Source organism: Strix aluco, chromosome 1, assembly GCF_031877795.1.
Source record: "Strix aluco isolate bStrAlu1 chromosome 1, bStrAlu1.hap1, whole genome shotgun sequence".
NCBI classification, from domain to species: domain Eukaryota; kingdom Metazoa; phylum Chordata; class Aves; order Strigiformes; family Strigidae; genus Strix; species Strix aluco.
The window spans coordinates 161,097,131-161,116,875 of record NC_133931.1 but is presented as its reverse complement, the minus strand read 5'-3'; the positions used below and the strand labels follow the sequence as shown (position 1 = coordinate 161,116,875).

Here is a 19,745-nt window from a genome sequence, read left to right as displayed (position 1 = left end):
TGGCGATGGTGTAGCATCGTTACCAGGCAGTCGCTCTCCCGAGGCCCCGTGCACCCCGCAGCACACTGGTTGTGGCAGCAGTCGCTGGGCACCTTTCCCCTGCACCGGCCAGAGCACTGCTGGGCACAGATGACTTTCGTTACTGAAAGACACAAGAAAAAAGGAAAAAAAACATCAGGAATGAAGAACATCCAAGCTGTACTTGCTGCAATGGGATCAAGAAATATGGAGAAAAGGTCTGCTACAGGATCTGTGCTAGATTTTCCCCATGGGATGCGTATTCTGTCCTCATATAAGGCCAAAGCTCGGGAGGGGCAAGAGCTGGTGTGGGTGGTGGCGAGAAGGGGTTGTGTTTAGACCGTAATTATCTTGGCTCTCGTGAGGTCCTAAGCACTCTGGTCCCAGCCAGCAAACCATGTCCTTGAGATTTTGCATCTTACAGCTGGGCAATAGAACAGGATCTGGCTTCATTTTGTTGAGAAAATCTGCTATTATCGGTGCTAGCTTTGGGAAAAACAACATGACAGGAGAACTGCCAGGATTTTGTACTAAAACAGGAAACTCTACATGGTTGGTATGGTGTTAGGATCCCTTCAGTGCACTAAAAACATTTCTGAAATTTGCAGAGAGAGGGGAGACCCGCTCAGCAGACCGATTTCATATGCATATTGTATTATTTTTCTTTAGGCTTCAATTCCTTGGCCAAATTTTATCTTCATTACTCAACTCCCACAGGCTTTGCACCAGTGCAGCAACCCGGAGGAAGAACTGGCCCTGCTTCAGCTTTTTGCAGGGAAGCAGAAACTGCCTGAAACATTTTGCTGAGAATCAGGAAATCGTCTCCATTTGAATATTAAAGCAGAGAAAATGATAATCAGAACAATTAAAAAAGCCCCAGAAATTAATGGCTAGCATGTGTTTGTATCAGAGACCCAAAAATGGGATTGTTTGTTCTCTACAAAAGTTTACGGATCCACAGACCCTGACATTAGATGTCAGAGAAAGCCAATTCGCTGCATTACAGCATTCTGAGCATTTCGGCTGTGCCCTACAGCAACTGTTATCAACTTTGCAGTTGGCACAAATGAGTTACAATATCATCAGGAATTTCTGTAAGTCCGAAACAGATGGTTGTTAATTAACAGAAAATTATTGGAAAACGTAGCCCGCTACAGGGTATATAACGGTGATTTTTTGTAAAATCATATTTCCTATCTTTTTCCACTGCACGCTTTTGTATCCAAACTGTATTATTTCATTTTTCTTGCAGGCCTGTAAGCAAGATATATTTTCAAGGAAACAGATTATTTCCACAATATGCATTATCTTCTCTGATAGCAACTCTTCTGTTCAACTAGGAACAGGGGAATAAAAGGCACATTGTTCTACACGAACAGCATTTAGATATAATTTTTTTCATAAGCATCAGCAAGGGAGTAAAACAGCTCGTCACTTTGATAGCTCTTGACTAGAGCTTCCTGCTGGAAACATATATCACAGCAAACGTTTATATTTCATACAGAATATCCCACGTTCGTTGAAGGAGAAAGATACGTATCACCCCAAACTTTCCCACATATGGAAATGTGGGATACATTTTCAGTTGGCCAGATTCTCAAATGCCTGGAGAGGAGAGCCAGAGCCTGCAAACGGTTTCGTTTTATGCACTCCTAGTCATCCTCCTGAAGCCAGCAAGAGTTTGTAAATGCTGGGAGTTTGCAGGGCTGAGACCTGAGGTTTTTCAAACCGCCAGGACAGCTGTGCAGCCTCAGCTGCGGGGACTGACCTGGGAAGGGCTTTGTGTGCACAGCCACTGTCCACCTCAAGAGCCAAACTGCAGACCTGACTGAAAAAACCTAAAGTTTATACTAAATGAAGAGAGAAAAGCTATACGTTCCTTTTACCTTAAGCTCTAGAAGCTGTACAGATTTGGCCTGATACTTGCAAGCAAGAAACTTAGGTTTAGGTCATTATTTGCAATGGAAAACTGAAGCAGGATGTTGCTTTCATTTACGCTATGTCTAGATCAGCAGTCTTTCCACTGAACTTTACAAACGAAGAATTGAAACCGTGCATTTCCCCATTTATTACAGAAAAAGGAAATAATGAATTAGGAAAAAAAACTGAGATGATCTTCCTCCTCAACATTGACTTAGGAAAGATAAAGCCTTGCAAAATCTCAAGCACTTCTAAATGGATGTTTCTGTTCCTCTCTTAATATCAGGCAAGTGTCCTACCTGCAAAATTTTACAGTAAAGCACAGGCAGCCAAACTGAACGTCACAATGCCAAGTATCTCCATATACAAATCAAAAAACAGCTATGCATTTTCTGAGAGCCTTCCAAAGGTCCTCTGAGTACAGTATGTAGTGCAATTACCCCCATGAAGGTGACATCTTTTGCGTTTACAAAAGAAACCTACAGGGATTCCAAAAAGAGGAATTAAAGCCGGCAAAAACCAGGTTGTGTTGTTGCTTCTAATTGTAGAAATTAATCCAAAGCATTGTTAACTGGCCTACAGAATGGCTCTGCGGGAAACAGCAGGAAGGCAAACAATTTACCATGAAGCTACTGCCTGCTCTCTTTTATGATAAAATAACTTAAAGAATAAATGTTCTCAAGAGCAGATGGGAGAAAGTCGTGGGCGACAGACAAAAGCTTTCAATGCTGGAGACAGCTGCAGTCTTTTGCCTCTGGAGGAACAGCACATCTGCAGGGAAATCCAGACCCAAGTCAAACCACCTCGAGGTTTCCCCTCCAGAAATGGAGCTACTTGGGGAGAGTGGGCACAGCTGTCCTCCTCGCAACTGTGCTTCTGAAGAGCGGGAAGCGGGCCAAGTCTGTCTGTGGTGTGCTTCAAGGAGCCCCAGCGTAGCAGGATGCAGGGAAGGACAAGTGTGACACACGTGTCACTAATTCACACTCGACAGGTTAGTTTTTCGGTAGGTAGAAGTTTAGTATGTCAGAGCGCACAAGACATTTCTTAATTAATCTGCAGGCTTACATGTCTGGCAGTTCTGTTCACCAGGGCCCCAGCAGTGGTCTTCTGTGCAGTTCGGATGGCATTTGGGACCTAAAACACGAGAGCAGAGTATTATATTCTACAAACATGGACAACAACATCACGTGAGTCACAGAAAACAAAGACTTGAGCTTTCCTTCTTGGTAAGTCAGGGGAGGAAGCACCTATACCAGCGCTCAAAAATTCTGAAAGCTGGACTTAAATCCTTATCCTGTGTACGTCTCAGGTGTCCTACGTGCAGTTCTACACACCTGTGAGCAAGCGAGTGCAATACGCAGCCAGTCTAGCTTACAAAAGAGGCAATTTTTTCCCAGGAACAGGAATCTCAGCTACTGCCCGGCTGGCCCTTCTGCTGGAGTTTGCATGCAATGGCAAGTCGCCGCTGGCTTGCGGCCGGGCATGCGCCAGCTGCTCGCTACAGGCCACATGTAAATCAATGTTTCTGAACAATGCGGTTCAAAAAAGAAAACAAACCCAACTAGATTCACCGGCAACTGCCAGCTACTCTGACCACAAAGTAATTTGACTTGTCTGCTTCGCGCCCTCCTCCCACCCTCTGCCAAAAACACTCCTCGGCGTAGGACTACGTGGGAGATGGATGACCGAGGCAGAAGGATGGACGGACACCCTGCCTGACCTTGAAGGTTCAGTGCCATGCTCTTTCCCATCCCTTCCTCCTTACTCTTTTCTTCCTTTTTCTTTCTCTTAATGACAAGCAAAGTCCCACAGAAACAACTTAATAAAATCATAAATGGCTGTCTAAGCAGATTAATCTGGAATTCACTACATTTAAGAGGCATTTCCTACTAGAGTCATTCTTCCTGTTAACTACATGTGATTCTCCCCCCTCCCCCCTGCCCATCAAATAGCTGAACAAATGCCAATATTTGTCCAAGAGTTGATTGATTTGGTGTAGGACCAAAGAACATTTTTTTTTTTTTAAGTTGAAAAGTTAAAGGTTAACATTTCTGTGGTGTTTAGAGCCAAACTCCTGTGCTGACTTGTATCATTCGCAACCCCTTGATTACGCTAGGGCTCTGCAGAAAAATATGTCAACACAGAAGTTGGCTATTAGCTCTCAGGCAGTTACGCAACTGGAAGAAGATAAAGAAAATATGTTTTTCCGCCAATTTACAGTGCCAGAAATGAAATGCTTAGAAATTAAAATAAACTCTCCTTTCCATGAAATGACTGGGGATTTTACAAGGGACTTGTAAGGCTGCAGGATTAGCTTGAGCCCACTCAAAGCATATGCTACACATACTTTTAAGTATACGCTCATCTCCCTGCTGATCTAAAGCATCAGATTTATCTGCCTGTTTATCATTAATTTTGCAAGGATAATCTGTGCAGCCCAAAACACTAGAGTTTACAGCACTCAGCTTGGGCCTTAGCACTAAAATGGCTTAAAGTCCCACAGTAACTCCATGAAGGTACCCATATGGGTTGTCTAGACCAGAGCCTTACATTGTAAACAGAAGACTACTGGAAAGCCAACAAGTGCACGTTATTCTGAGCTGTCTTTGAAGAAACACATATGTAGGACACTGTCTAAAACTAAGAGAAGCTTTCCAAAGAACTTCACTGAGCTATGAATTAAGGACCTAACCACCACAGAAAATTACATCTTAGGCCAGTGGTGAAGAGATTAAAGGGCTTCCCTTGGAACAGGGCTTGGTGGCCCTGCATGCAGGAATTGGTGGACCTGAAACCCACTGCACAAAAGATGGGATGTTTGTTGTTCTAAAATGGGGGAATGCATAGCATTTTTGGTAAGTTAATACTCACAAGAAGACAGGTTGCTTGCAAATTCAAGCACCGTGAGAGGCTTCTTGCTCGTGTCAATGATGTCATTCCAGAGAACAGTGTCCATGTTGCACAGTTTGGGGTTGTTGCTGATTTTAACACCTCCATTGAGAATTTCTGCCACAGAAGGAAAAAAATTGGTAAGTGAAGCAAACAGCAAACTGCCTAAGTCTTCCATCTCTGATCTAAAGAACAGGAAATAAACCACATATTTCTTTGCCTCAGTCACACTATGCTGACAGAAAAGGACAGTCTGCATGGCACCAGGACTCCTGATGGTCCAACTAACACTGGGCTCAGACTGACGGGTTCTGGAGGGTCAGCTGCTGTTGGATGCCACTAAGATGCCACTACATGTGGCTTTCTGCCTGGTGCCACCTCCAAAGGCCACTGCACTCAGCAGTGCCATAGACCACCAGCCAGAGACTGTGTAAGACCCTAACTCACATACCACCAGCTCTCACTGGAATTTAACAGAAAATACTGTCATGTATGCACTAGAACCAAACAATGCAAAATAACAAGTAGATACTTTGCCATTTTGGGGGACACAAATAAATCTCACCACACTGTTGATGCTTTGGATTTTATGGATCTTTCTGCAATGGGAAATTATGAACTTTCTTCCATCTTTTGAAGAAGGCTGGCCAGCAGGAAAGCAAGTAGGAAACTGGGAAACTACACTCAAATCTTTGTTTTTAAAGCAGGATTTGATGGCATATGACTTTGAGAAATCTTCAATCGGATCCTGATACCAATAACCTAACAGTTGAAGTTTGCTTTACAGGTATCTCCACCTCTTGCCCCCATCTCACCTGATAGCCGTTTCATTGGCAGCTCTCGGAGTCCCTGGGTTTTATTCATGTGGTAATTAGATAAAACTGCCAGGGCATAAGAGTTGTCATAGAGCACATTGCCTCGGATGATCTGGAGGTTTTCTAGGGGAATGACATCCACCATGTTAAGCGCGATGAGCACGTAGCCTGCAACCTCCTGTATCGTCTGAGAGAACAACAGAAGAAACAAGGTGCTTAATCCATGGCACTCTTCAACTCTTGACAGAGTCACTTTCCTCCTCCCACCCCTCCAATCCACCATCTTCCAATTTTAAGGAATGGTAAACCACTTAATCTCATTAAAAAATAAATAAAGCTGAGAACAAGAAGGGACTATGTGGAAAACTTTGTTGTCTAAGCAGGTATAGACTGACCCTTAGAGCAGCTACCAGGGGGTCATTCCAAAGGTCCAGCTTATGCCTGTTCTGTCCCCAAGCAAGGGCAAGCAGGGCTGCCTAGGGGATGCAGGAGAACAGGGCAAGCATGTGTGATATGGCAACCAAGTGTGATTCTTCCCCTGAACACTTGCCCAGCCTCCTACCATTGGCAGCACAAAGACACCATCTGATTGAGGCTTTTACACTCTCTCTTCTGTGCTCCTTCCCTAGTAGATCCTCCGATGCTTAGCAAAGGAGACAAGCAGGTAACCATTCTCTCTTAAGCACTCAATAGTTACAGGACAACAAGACAAGTGAAGCACTGTCCCTGGATGGAGGTTAATTCCTGCCTCATACTGTGAAATGTGTGCATTTCTATCTCCTATGAAAATCACTGTAAAGGAAAAACCCTCAGACTACCACTTAGGATATTTTTCTATTCTATGAAGACCACCAGTGATTTTTTGGGAGACCTGTTATGTTCCTGGGAACACTGAGCTCCATGGTCAAGTTGTAGTTGGGAAAGAAAAATGGCAATACCATCATATTTGTAACCCGTATGTCTGAAACAGCTCTTTTCTGATGTTCTTGCTTGTTACTACAATTAAATGCTTTTTTTCCTTTTCTTTGTTCGCTGAGGAGGAAAGCTACACAAAGAGATTACTCCTCTAAATCCAGAGGACTGACCTGTTTATCCAAATCTACCATACAAGAGCTCTTGATACTAGACATATACTTACGTCAAAAAACTTCTTCCTCTCCTGCCTCTTTCTTTCAAAACCTCCTAATCTGATAACTGGGCATGCCAAAACCAATGCATGCAAACCACTTTCTTTAAAAAATGTAACCTGAAGCTGCTGGTGGCAGTCTGGCAGCGAGGGAGCACACCCTTGCTCCTCATCTGGTGGGGAACCTCTGAGGAGAGAGGCAATGGGTAAGGATGTAATAATATTTGTAAGTATTTGTAAATGAGAAGAAACCCATCTGCACGGCAGCCAGCATAGGTTGGCAGGTGCTTGAAAAGCTATTTCTCAAAGTACCTGATTTAGTGTAGTAGGGTTGAGCATAACCTGCAGCCTATGGGTAGGCTGAGACTGTGATCTGCAATTTCTCTGACATTAGCTAGCTATGTTTTTGGATCACCACAGAATTTATAGGTTGCTGATTCTCCGCACTTGAAAAATGCAGTAAGAATCCTTTAGCAGGGAAGGCCACACTGGCCAAGAACACCAACCTTCAGGAAAGAGAGGTCACGATTGTGTTCCACGTATGTAATCTCCAAGTTGCTCAATACCACCTCGCAGTTGTTGTACATCCTCTGTAGGCTGGTGAAATGGTCTTCTACGTGTCCCAGCTGGGTCAGCTTGTTATTTGTCCCTTGACAAACTGCAAGAAAGAAGAAAGCTCCATGAAGGAAAGTACAAGGTAGAGTTGTTGCCCACCCATCTTTACAAGCACCACCGTAAGTAAAGAACCAGCACAGATTTGTAAGAAACAAGATCATTATCTTGCTTGATCATAATGGCAATAGTGTAGGAAGCATGCAACATTTCCCAGGCACAGACATGTGTCAGAATTAAGAGCTGAAATAACTCTCCATCACTTTCTGTTATCTAAAAAACCCCCAAGATGAGGCCTTTATACATAAGGAGCACTATGTTTTCTGTACCATAAACGTAACTCAGCTCCTGAGGATAGGGCACTGATACTGTGACATCAAACACTATTGAAAGCAGTACCCTGACAGGTACCATTGCTTGGTATCACCAAAGGCGAGGTAATTTCCCTGACGACCCATTTACAATACTTTGTGGGGTGTTAGGTCTCCTTGGAAGCTCAGTGGGAGGGAGCAGGGATTTCCTGCAGGACCCCTCAAGCTACAAGTCAGATTTTAAGACCAAACTGAAACTCCAGTACTCATACAACCCTTGCCACTCTGACATATTGGGGGTATGACAGATTCAGGAGATTTCCTGGCATATTCAGGTTCAGCACACAAATTCACCTAAGTCTGCTTTGCTGGTGGAGAAGAAAGTGGTGTCACATGGAGCACCACTGAGATTACAAACATAACGGCATGATGGAAAAATTAGTCCCCACCTGAAATTCTATTACTCAGCTTTACCAAACCTAAAGGAATTGTCAAAAGATATCACCACTATTACTCAACTGCCATTAAAGACCAAAATGCAAATTACTTTAAATCAAAAAACACCGCACACAAGCCCCAGAAACTCTATACTCATCCAGTCACTATCCCTATATATAGCCTATTCCTACATAACTAAAATTAAAACATCTGTGTTGTGCCAATACAGAGGAAAGGAGAAAGATATAGACGACAATATGGTAAAAGACTTCACACCACCTTCCAGGTGGAATGCTTCAGCCCAACTTTGCTCTTCAGCGGGAGTAAATGGAGGCCTTTATCTCATCGTTGCTGTAATGCAACCCAAGCCTGACCTCATAGCTTTTCATAGGACACTGACAGAATTGCATTCTTTTAACTTGGAGAAGAAAAAAAAAATTATATTTTTGTAGAGCCATAATTCCTAGAAGCACCAGTCACAAACTGGAACACCACTGTATAAAGAAAATACCAAAGGTATAAGGTGCTATAAAGCAAATAACAAAGGCTCTTGGCAAAGCTGGAAATAAATTTTAGAGCCAGTAACATAAGAAGACATCTTTTGAAGATTTACCAAGCAATTGATGTATTATTAGTAGGAAAAATGACTTAATAAGCAGTGATAAAGACACACTTATCAATCGTCAAAACCATTCACTGAACATGTGTTACTTCTTAGCACAGTCATCATCCTTAAGGAGCTACAGTGATAACAGATTAAATAGTCTTCATCCATGGTTAAAGCAAGGCTATTCACTCACATTCCTCAGTTATTTCTCATTATATTTCTAGATAAACATTAGGGTGTTTGGGATCAGAGTGGCAACTGCTAGTAAATGGGGACAGTTTAACAGGGGCTGTGATTACACCACCTAAGCTGCTTCTTACTATGAGCCTCACATGTAGAACATGACCCTTTTTACATTTGCCTTGAATTTCTGTCACAGACGAGAAATTCCTAAGCAGGATTTTCTGTTCCAGTTTCCAACTTAACTGTTCCAATCTGTTCATGCTTAAAATCTGCATTTGCCTTCTTCTGTTTCAAGTATGAGGACCACAAATTATCAACCAGAGTCACAGGAGGGGTCTTATTCTGTGGAGTGGTCACATTTTGAAGGCAGAAAGTTAGAAATATTGTCATATGCTGGTCTGCCCTGGAAAATGTGGTGTTGTTGGGGACAGGGGTGAAGAGGCTTTGCACTGATTGGAAAAGTCAGAGTCCTCCCAGAGGTTGTCTTGAATTTTAAGCAATGTTATCCTCCCAACCAAGGAAAAAAGCCAGTAATAAAAGATTCTCAGACAGTTCAAAACCTCAGCTCAGATGCTCAGTTCAGGCATCTCAGATCTGATGTCTAAACCAGTGTGATTTTGAAATGCACTCAAATACAATGCAGGAGCAGGAGTAGTTTAGATTGCCCATAGAAATGCAGACATGTAAGTCAGCCTGTTCTGGTCTTCAGGGTCCACAAATAGTCTGATGCTCTCGCTGCATCCCTGGTGTTAACAGCAAAGATCTGCCCTGGTACTCAAGACAGACCCTATACAAAAGATGCAGTGTTTATGCTACATGCGAACTGAAGAAGTGGTGGAAGGAGCAGCCTTCCCTAGCAGCATCCTCCTGGCCACCTATACCCACCATCAACCCTACGTGGCTTGGCACTGGCTGGATTGCACAGTCCAGCTCACTGAAACAAGCCCTAGGAGAAACTGCACACACTCAAACATGCTTCCCTTGGGATCGGACGAGTGCTGGAGCTCAGAACATGGCTCAGCCTTTCCAAGAAACAGCGACTTTTTCATTGCTTACTAGGTCAGGGCTGATACAGCAGGCAGAGGGCATGGTTACTTTTCTGTTTCTCCCTCTCGCTCTCCCATGGGGCCGCTCAGTGAACCATGCCAAAGAGTTGATCTAAGCCACAAATAATGCAGAACAATAAATAAATAAACTGACAGAGGGTACTTTTAGCTCAGAAAAGCTCGCTGATTTGGTTCACCATGGTGCCCCATGAAACACTGCATTGGTAACTGCTCTGAGGACAGCAAGGGGCAGGAACAAATTGCCAGGAGAAGGAGCTTGCCAGCTTGTGAAGCTGCAGAGGGAAACCCAGGCTCTGAAGAGGCTTCAGGTTTTTCCTCCAGGACCTACTTTCTTCCCGTTTTGTGAGTAGAGAGAGCTTTGATGGCTCTCTACCAAAGGTGTCTTAAGCCACATGTGACACCACTTGTCCCCTCCATCAGGCTCATCACATCCTCTACGCAGTAAACAGAAGATGTAGGTGAGATGTCAGTGAAGATCTGAAGAGGAAAAGAAAACAGCTTGCTTCTGTTAAGATCTCAGCAGCAGATGGCTAGCATCAGTCAGACTACCCTACAGGAGCTTTTCCTTTCATGTACAATTTTTTGTTTGCTCAAAGAGATAAAGGACCAAATCCTTGTCCGCTGCAAAGAGATCTAAGTACATCAAAAAAGTGAACTTCATCATAGCGGTATTTACCAAATGAGAACCTGGGTCATAAGCAGTTTATGCTGAGCAAATACAACCCAAATCAAACAAAACAAGCTAAACCCCTGCAGCAGCATCACTGAACTCAGGCGAAGGTGCTGAATCATTTTTCAAATAGAGTATTTTGAAGGAAAAGAGAATAGCCTGCTTGCATGTGATGAATAACACCATTCCTGCAATTTCTTTGCTTACGAAAACTGTGTTGTTAAAAGATACATCCTATAATTATCTCTGTATAATACTACAGTGTGAATGCCATTCTGGCCAGAGGGAAAAGCACAGACAATGTGGTGCTCGCCTCGCTCTGCGGAGTTTTAAGTGGGATGTGCATGCATGAGTGGATGGACGAATTATACTATGATTTAACCTCTATGGAGCTTGACCTATTTGCCCTCCAAAGGACAGATTTTGATGACACATACTTTATAATGATGACACTCATTATATACTTTTGTTTCTATGTGTAGCAAAGCCAGCACCATCCAGGTTTAGGACTCAGTGGTGTTTATGGAGTCTTTCTGGTACTGCTGGGGCTGTGGTAGTATGTACCACATGTATGTGGTGTTATGTAGCAGTATGTCATGTATGTCCTATGTGGACACTTACACATGGCTGCAGCACATTTTAGTTATAAAGGAAAGTAAGAGAACTGGAGAAGTTTCCTCATCAAAATCCAGAGTGAGGATGTCCCTGACCAGTAGAAAAGCTGAGATCCAGATCTGAACTTCAGGGCACGGGCTGATCCCTAAAAGATGCAAGCTTTGCACTTATCTGTTACATTAATATAATAACAATACAGCCAGTCTGGAAAGTTTTGACACAGAGAGGATGTCCCCGGAGGCTGCTGTCTGCAGTGGGGCTGCCCGCTGAGAGCACGGGGCTCTCCTGCCCCAGTCTGGGCGACCCACTGGACCTCCAGAGCCCCAGCCACCACCCCTGCGACGTGGAGGCAACCCAAAAAATCTGCAGGGCAGCAGCATGGGATTACCTACCACTGCAAAGCATTTTATTTCTCTACGATGCTGCTCTTAGCACACATGCCACACTTCCTAAATGTCAATGTTGATCTTGAATCAGTTACAGCATTAGCTCAACAGACAGCCTAAAAAAAGGCAGATATTGCTGAAATGAGCCAAAATGTAGGTGCTGTATAAGACAGCAGTGATCAAAGAGCTGAAGAAAGAGGCACACCATACCGACAGGTGCAAACCTGCTGAATTTTAGTGCTTATGAAAAGTGCAGGGTTGGCTGCCCTGGATTCTAAAATCCTCTCTCTGTCCCCAGACATGCTTGCTCCCCTTCTCTGCCTCAAACTTGGCCTTAAAGGAGCATTTCTAAGCGATGCAAATGGGATCACTCTCTGCAACCCTCTGCTCCTTGGCCTTTTTTCTCTTGTGCAGCCCAAAGAAGTGGAGTGAAACCAAAGCATTTCCTAAATGGCGTTTTCCATGAGTGACGGTAGGGAGACAGAATGCATCCACCCAGCCGTAATGCTAAGACTGTATTCTCCCAAATCTATACAAACTCAGATTAAACAAAGTGGTCCCTGCAGCAACTGCCCTGACACAAGTGAAATTTGTTTTCATCTTTTCCCCAGAAAATCCCTGATTACTGAAGTATCAATCCTGTCACGCATATTTGTCCCAGACTTGAGAAGAACCCCAGAGAATGCTTTGAAACCATATTACCACCAATCCTCAAATCATCAGCTGTTTCTGTCCATGCTTAGACTGTGTTAGTCTCCCTGCAGCTCTGACGTACACATCAAAATAATAACTCGCAAAGGCAATTTCAGAGACACGCAAGTCCATTTCCATGCTTCATATACCACTTATAACTCTATATGATCTGGCATAATAAATTTATACAGTTTTTCTGTGTGTTTTCCAGCCATTATTATAATGACACAAAACTTGCAAACAAGGGGTATTTGTTTAATCCATCAGCATGTTTATACATTTTCCTCCCTCCTCACCCATTGGTAGTAATTTCACTTCTAATTTTTTTAAAGGTATTTCACAGAAGAGCAGTACTTTCCCAGGCACTTGGTCCAGATACAAAGCTGCCTCTGAAGGCCAGGGGAGATAACAGCACTTGATGTGCCACCATCAGTGCTACCCACAACCAATTCACCTTAACAAGAGCTTGGGGAAAAAAAAACCCTTTCAAGTGAACTAGAATAATTTTGTAAGAAATACCTCTTGAGGTGGGTCTGTATGGGCAATCACACCATCCCAAAACCCTGCCCCTTGCCCCCCACAGGTTAACCCTTCACAACACGTGGAGGGTCCTGGCCATGCCCTACGCCTCCACGCTCCTCCCTAGGAGAAAAACTGTTTCCCTCTTATGAGGGCTGCCACTGACCTTCACCTAATGGGGCCTCAAAAATTAAATTAAGATCCTTGTGTCATTCAAGCACAAATCTATACATCAGCTATAAGAACAGGTCCTGTATATCAGTTTTTTTTAACTGACCTCAAAGCATTCCCTTACAGCTATCAAACAGATCCACATAAACTACTGTGGAAACCAGAAAAGTGCAGCCAGTACTGTCAAATGATCAAAATAATGGCATTTAAGCTTACAAGGAAGTACTAGAAAAAACAGCACATTTATCATCATGACTAACCTAATTTCTGATAGAAAGAACCATGCAATGCTTTCCCTTAAGAAAATAGGGTATGAAATGTCAGATGTTGAAAAAAGAAAGTGACATTATGTTATATGTGAGTAACCATTTACATGGAAACACCTCTTATATTCACCGGTTCCTCAACATTAGAGAGAGATGTGATGGAGAAATTTTGGTATTACTGGGTTGAGTGTTTTACATACTGAGCAAGAATTTCAAGAAGGAGAAAAAGTCCATGTGACACAAAAAGAAAACCAAATCTGTTGTGATGTGCTGTGGGAAGTTACGAAAAGGAGAGGAAAAGCTAGAAAACAGGTAAGGAGTACAAACAATGCTCAGACATGGGCAGATGTTTTCCCTTGAGAAGGGTGGTTGCAAACACACACGATGCCTAACAAGTCCAGTTTCAGCTTAACAGCAGCAGCATTTGGGCACTGAAAGTGCTGTCACAGAAGGTAATAATTTTTGCACATGTTCAAATACTTTAATTTAAAACATTGTGAAAAACAGTGTTGTGTGGCTGCCCCTGCTTAAACAATGTGGTTTAGAGTAATGCAGTTACTGAGATTAATTCCAACTTTTAGGCACACTGGGAACAAGACAATGACAGAGCTCTTAAAAATACTGAGATGGAAACTGTAATTGCTAAAGTGACCCAAAACTAACGCCATAGTGGAGAAAAAGAATATGCCTTAAGGGAAAGCTTTCCCAGATGGTTTCTTATTTCTATTTTTTTGATGAAAGCAACTTTTCCAGCTAAATCTAAAGTTTCCCTTGCTCCAGTTAGGAGTGGAGACCTGCCCTCCAAAGGCAGAAGTCATGTCCTGAATTGCAAGGGACGAAGGCAGTGTGACAGTTGGATGATCCAATTGCTGGTGAGTGCCTTCACCTGAAAGAATAAATAATCATATACAAACCAACTCGCTCCTGAATGAAGACGTCTCCAAAGTCAGAGCATTTCTGACAACAAGGGATTCAGCCTTATTAATTCCCTAGGGTGTGCTTTTTTTTTTCCTTCCCAATATCATTTAGTAATATTTCTATTTTTCGTCTGTTGATGTTATTTCATTCAGCACGTGTCTTCATTAATCCTCCAGATTAAGGCCAGACTGGGATGTGCTGAAATCTGCCTTTCTACTGGCTTCGATGTGAACTGGATGGGGGATTAATTTCTTCTCTCGCTGACACCGGTGTAAATTTGGAGAAACTACAAGGACAGGGTGGGCTAGCCCAGAGTTTGAGCTTTCCCCTCTGAATGCTGTAGGATGCAAATGTGGGACGGATACAGATATTTTCTGTAAATACCAGCAGAAAGAAATGGGAATTGTCACCCTACAATTTTTACAGTTTGGGAAAAAGTCAATTTCTAAAGGTGAATAACAGATGGGAATTTTTGGAGGGGGTGTTTCTAGTGTGATACTGCAACATAACCCATGTTTAGATCAGTTTTCTTCACATGGCTTTGTCACGGGTCTGTAAGAAGACATCAGATCACTGCTTAGGATGCCTGCAGATGACACAAACGTCAACAGGGTTCTAAATAACAAAGAGGGACAGATGACCTGCACAGGCTGGTTTGTATAATTTAGGAAAATAAGCCTTCTGAACAACATTATTTGAACTGTAGCCAAAAGCAATACATCAAAGACTGCAGAACACGTACTAGACAGAAAATGGGGTGCTGGGATGCAATAGCCCTGAAAAGGACTTGGGGATAATAAGAGGTGACCAGCGCATCACTTGACGCAACAGAAAACCGCAGCCGCTGGGTGCATCAGCAAGAAAATGCCGAGTGAGGGGAGGCAGGAGCTGACATTAATTGCTGGCAGTGCCCTGGCACGCCCAAGACCAGCGGCCTCTGCACTAGAGGGCTCTCCTCTCCCAGCAAAGCGGGTGCTGCTGGGCTCAGTTCCTACTCCCAACGGCACCCGGGTGCTCCATCCAGACTTCAACCCCTCTGCAAGCTGCATTTCAGCCCATGTTCCCACCACATGGCCAACGGCTAGTGCAGTATGACTTTGCCTTGAGTTTTGCAGGCTGTTTAATGAGAGCGATGGCTGGAAAGTCAAGCTCCCCAAGATGTCCTCACCAGCAGCTAGGGTGGTGCTGCTGGGTTGTTTCTCCCACTGGCACTCTTTGGGAAGGTTGCTATAAAAAGGAAACCAAGAGATTGCGTGGGCCTTTCTCTGTTGCGCTGTTGCTCAAGGTTAATGGCAAAGTCTATCGCAAGTGCAATCACCAATGAGGTCAAATAATGAGCTGTTCCTATGATTTATTAGTGAGGAAAACCCAAGAATAAGGAAACTTCATATCTATCAACCGCTATGCAAACATACGCACATATATATACACAAATGATAACAAATGGATTAGAAATTTTATAAACACCACTTAATACATTTTGTACAGAAAACCACACAGGCACCTTCCCCCTCTTTTTGACCATCTTTATAGAAACTCAGGCCGTGCTGACTCTGCTGTTTGAAGTCAACATCAACTTTGAGGCGTCCCCCCTCCAAAGTTTCTCCATGTGAGCCTGACAGAGCAGGGTGACGAGTTTGGCCCTACAAATCTATCAAGACCAGGATGAGCAAAGTGATGACTTCATGCCATAGCTTGCCATTTTTAGGCCCATGGCTCCCTATATAAGCAGAGCGTTTGAAGGTGGATGGTCTAAGGTGCACAATGGGGCTCTTCAAGTCAAAACACCAGCTGCAGCTTAGACATCCAAGCAGCATAACAGCACAGGGAAACACCATCCAGTGCTATGGAAAGGAACGAGACTTTGGAAACTGCTGTGGAAGAAACCGGGGAGGGGGGAAAGGCAGAGTCAGTGGTATATTGGTAACATTGGATGGAAGTATTGCCATCCCACTTACGCTGGGTCCTCCAAGAGAAAGCATCGCCCATGCCTATGTTTCAGGACAGTGATCTTTATGCTGTGTGGAACCCACGTACTAACAAAAATAAGTTTGTCTTGTACTGTGGAAGACAACCCCAAACAAGACCATGGAAGGGACAAAAGACGCCGGTGTCAGTACCGGCAGGCTCCATGCCCTCTGACAGTTTCTCCCAAGGATGGGCCCACCAGGTAACACAGCCTCTGTCTAACAGTCCATGGCTGCAGCCCTCCTGCCCTCCAGCTTCCCGCACCGCTGTTGCTACTACACCCATCACAAAAGAGGCGTATGCATCCACTGGGCAGAGTTGTAGAGTGGGAAAAGGGCCATCACACAGCCTCATCCACATGAGGTTCAGGCCCTGGGAAACAGCTCGGAGAAACGCAACGGTTCTTGGCATCCGTGGTGAATTTTATATTACCGTGTTGCTGCAAGTGGTGTAAATAGCCTGTGTAGAGTGCAGCAGCAAACGGCTGAGAAACCTTCTACAACAGGCATGGCTCGCTGAGCCTTTAATCTGGTGAGACGTGTGTGGCAGGGGTGTGGCGTCTCAAGATCGACACCGGGATATTTGGGAAAACAAGTGGATGACAACAGATACGTGAGCCTGTGCTCTGTGGTCTAAAAAAATTACATTCTTCATTGTTGTTTGTTCTGGCAACATCTACGGAGCAGTAGGGTTTTATAGCACAATAAAAAGAAACAGAAGATGTGTGCCCATGAAAATGTGGGACCGGTTTCTAGTTACATCAGCACTGAATTGTTTAGAATTGCTTCAAAATGAGTTAATTTGAGAAATGAGAGTTAAAAACATTAAACTATGCTGTGAACATTTTACCACATGGGATTTCTCAAGACACTGCAATTGCATATTTTCATTTGTGCCTTCCAATGAAAAGAAATCACGTTTTTCTTTACTTATATTAAATCAAGCCTTATGTCAAAATAAACCATGGTGCTCATACATGTACTTTTGAATCCTTTGAGGTGTAAATTCTATGTAAGCACTCACACACTGACTCAAAAAGGGCAAGAGAAACCATTTATGTCTGCTCCCAAGTAGAAGACTAAAAGCTTGCTATTACAAATGCAACACATTCTTATTTTTTTACCAGTAAGTATCTATATATACACTTATATATATATGTAGCTCGCCAAGATGACTAGACTGACATCTTTAGAGACTGCAATATATCTGGAGAACTGCTGAAAACAGCAACCATGCAAGTTTTGTTCACTGCCTTGACTGACGTGTGCCCACCTTCACAACAACCCCAGCTACTTCTGCGCGCGGTCTGCACACTGAAGTTACGGCAAGTGCTGCCAACAACCACAGTGGATGCTGCAGCAAGCCTCTGGGCCCGTATAGCTGCACCACTGCACAATGCTTCCTCTGAAGCTGGTCTATAGCAAGGCACTATAGCAAGTTCCAGCCTCCGATGGATTCAAGTTGGAAAGCTTCAGAAAGAAGGATCTATGCTCCAGAATTCCTCAGGAGACATCCCTTAGGAATGAGATCACCTTCTTGAACGAGGCTAAACCAAGACAAAAACTGCAGACAGGACTAAGATAAACAACATTTACTGCTTCAAACAATAAAGGTACTGTTAAGTTATCTTGCACTAATGTAGCAAACGCCTCGTCGACTAACTACAAAGAACAAGTAAAAGCTGATAAAATGCTTTAAAAGCTTGTCTCCAGCTACTACACATTCATGGGAATGAATGCTATGGTAACACTTACATTAAGGCTTCCAGCTGAAATCTGGATAGTTGCACATGTTGACAAGAAAGCAAGTTAATACACGCTGCTGGGTTTGAAAAGCCTCCAATAATATTTAAGTTTAAAAGGAATAGCTGAAGAGTATATTAAATGTAAATGAATTCTGGATCACCTTCTGATCTTCATTTAAGCCTTGACTAAAATTCCATGGAAAGACTGCTATTGAAACCAATGGGATCTGAATCAAGCTCTTATTTCACTTAATTTAACTGTGTGAAATTCAATAAATGAGGCAAATAGACTTTCTACCGCCCTTTTTCTCTGGAAGGAGGAGAACTACAATTACATTTTGAAAGCACAGCTAAAAAGCCACAAAGTGATTTAACAGCACCTGGGTAAGTTTTGAAGATGAAGACCAATTTATCTTCAAAAGTCTGGGAAGAAAAAACATTGAATTTAGTCGTCGGTACTATAAATGCTACATGTTACAGCAAGTGGACTGCTTTTAGAGTTGGTCTTATTTAGCAACAGGGAATCTCAGCCACATTTAATGCCAGAGTTTAGTTCTGTGAAGAAATGTAAACAGGTTTGAACATTTTAAAACGTACTTGAAATGCACGATTACAGTACGTTACATGCTGTTCAGAGTCTGAAAAAGTTCCCTCTCCATCTCTTGATTTGCATGGTTAACCTCTGCCATGCAGCCTGAGCTGGAAGGCAGGCAGCCTTCCTCACGCTCTTTCACCCTCTTCAGCAAAGCAACTGCTCCATGGGTTAGTACTGAGCCTAGAAATTCTGCAGTCTGAACTCCAGAAATATAATGTTGTACTGGATAAACCTCTGATAACATTCTCAGACTTGTATCATCACAACGCCCATTCGCACAGGTCCCAGAAAATGAGATGATGGGGTTTACCTTTTGTTTTGATTGGTTATAGAATAGGGCCCAGGCACAGGTTTCATTTCTCTCTGACGTTGCCAAAACAGCCCTTCTACTTCCTCCTGATTCTTTTTCTCCAGTTCTTTAAAACAAACATTTCTGCTTCTGCATAAAGTATTTGAGGACCATACATGCAGTGGGCTGCACAAAAGCCTGTAAGTTATGTGGCAGACTTTTGAGGACCCCTTATTTATCTTTTGTCTTTGAAAACACTAATAAAAGAAACATGTTAACAAATGGATAAATGAAATTACTTTCTTTCTTGAAAAGAATGAAAATACAGATTTGTCAAAAGCTGACACATCACCCTGTCCCAGTCTTTTTAGGTCAAATTATTATTTCATATATACTCAGAATTTGTAGCTGCTTAGCTGTGCGTGGTTTAAAATCATTATGAAGATGACTGCAGCTGCTAAATTTCATTCTGCAAGTCCGTTGTCCCCAAAGCTTGAGGAATGGTACCAGTTTTGTCTTCCTTATGGACCTGTTCCAAGCAACAAGGCAGGCAAAATGCCACGCAGCTTTCTCAATCACAAAAAAATCCCTATATGCAAATATGAAAATCCAGGAGACGACATGCAGATAAGGATTAAAAAAAAAAATCCACCCTTACATAAACACCACAAACCTGCTTTAAGGCATTCCACTCCCTGCAGAAAAAGTTGCCAGAAACTGATCCATCAGTTCAGCGAAGGGGGGAATAAACATCCCCTTGTATACAAAAAGCTGGTAAATTAGCTACAACCTAAGCTCCAGCATATAATGTAAGAATGGTATTGGTAGCAGTCAGCTGGACTGTGCTTATCTTTGCCAAAGATGTCTTGAGGGGAAAAATAAAAGAAGAAACCTTTTACTAGTGCGGCAAAATGCATGTAGAGAC

General features: G+C 43.1%; 1 protein-coding gene across 2 annotated transcripts in view; it reads right to left on the bottom strand.

The window, feature by feature from the left end:
• Nucleotides 1-19,745, bottom strand: part of EGFR (epidermal growth factor receptor) — a 167,077-nt gene that overhangs the window by 43,551 nt on the left and 103,781 nt on the right. For both annotated transcript variants that reach the window (XM_074842972.1, XM_074842980.1), the window contains exons 2-6: nt 7,275-7,426; nt 5,643-5,829; nt 4,810-4,944; nt 3,004-3,072; nt 24-142 (exon numbers count right to left, since the gene is read on the bottom strand). In XM_074842972.1, coding sequence (XP_074699073.1) covers nt 24-142; nt 3,004-3,072; nt 4,810-4,944; nt 5,643-5,829; nt 7,275-7,426 — 662 coding nt within the window. The remainder of the gene's footprint in view (nt 1-23; nt 143-3,003; nt 3,073-4,809; nt 4,945-5,642; nt 5,830-7,274; nt 7,427-19,745) is intronic.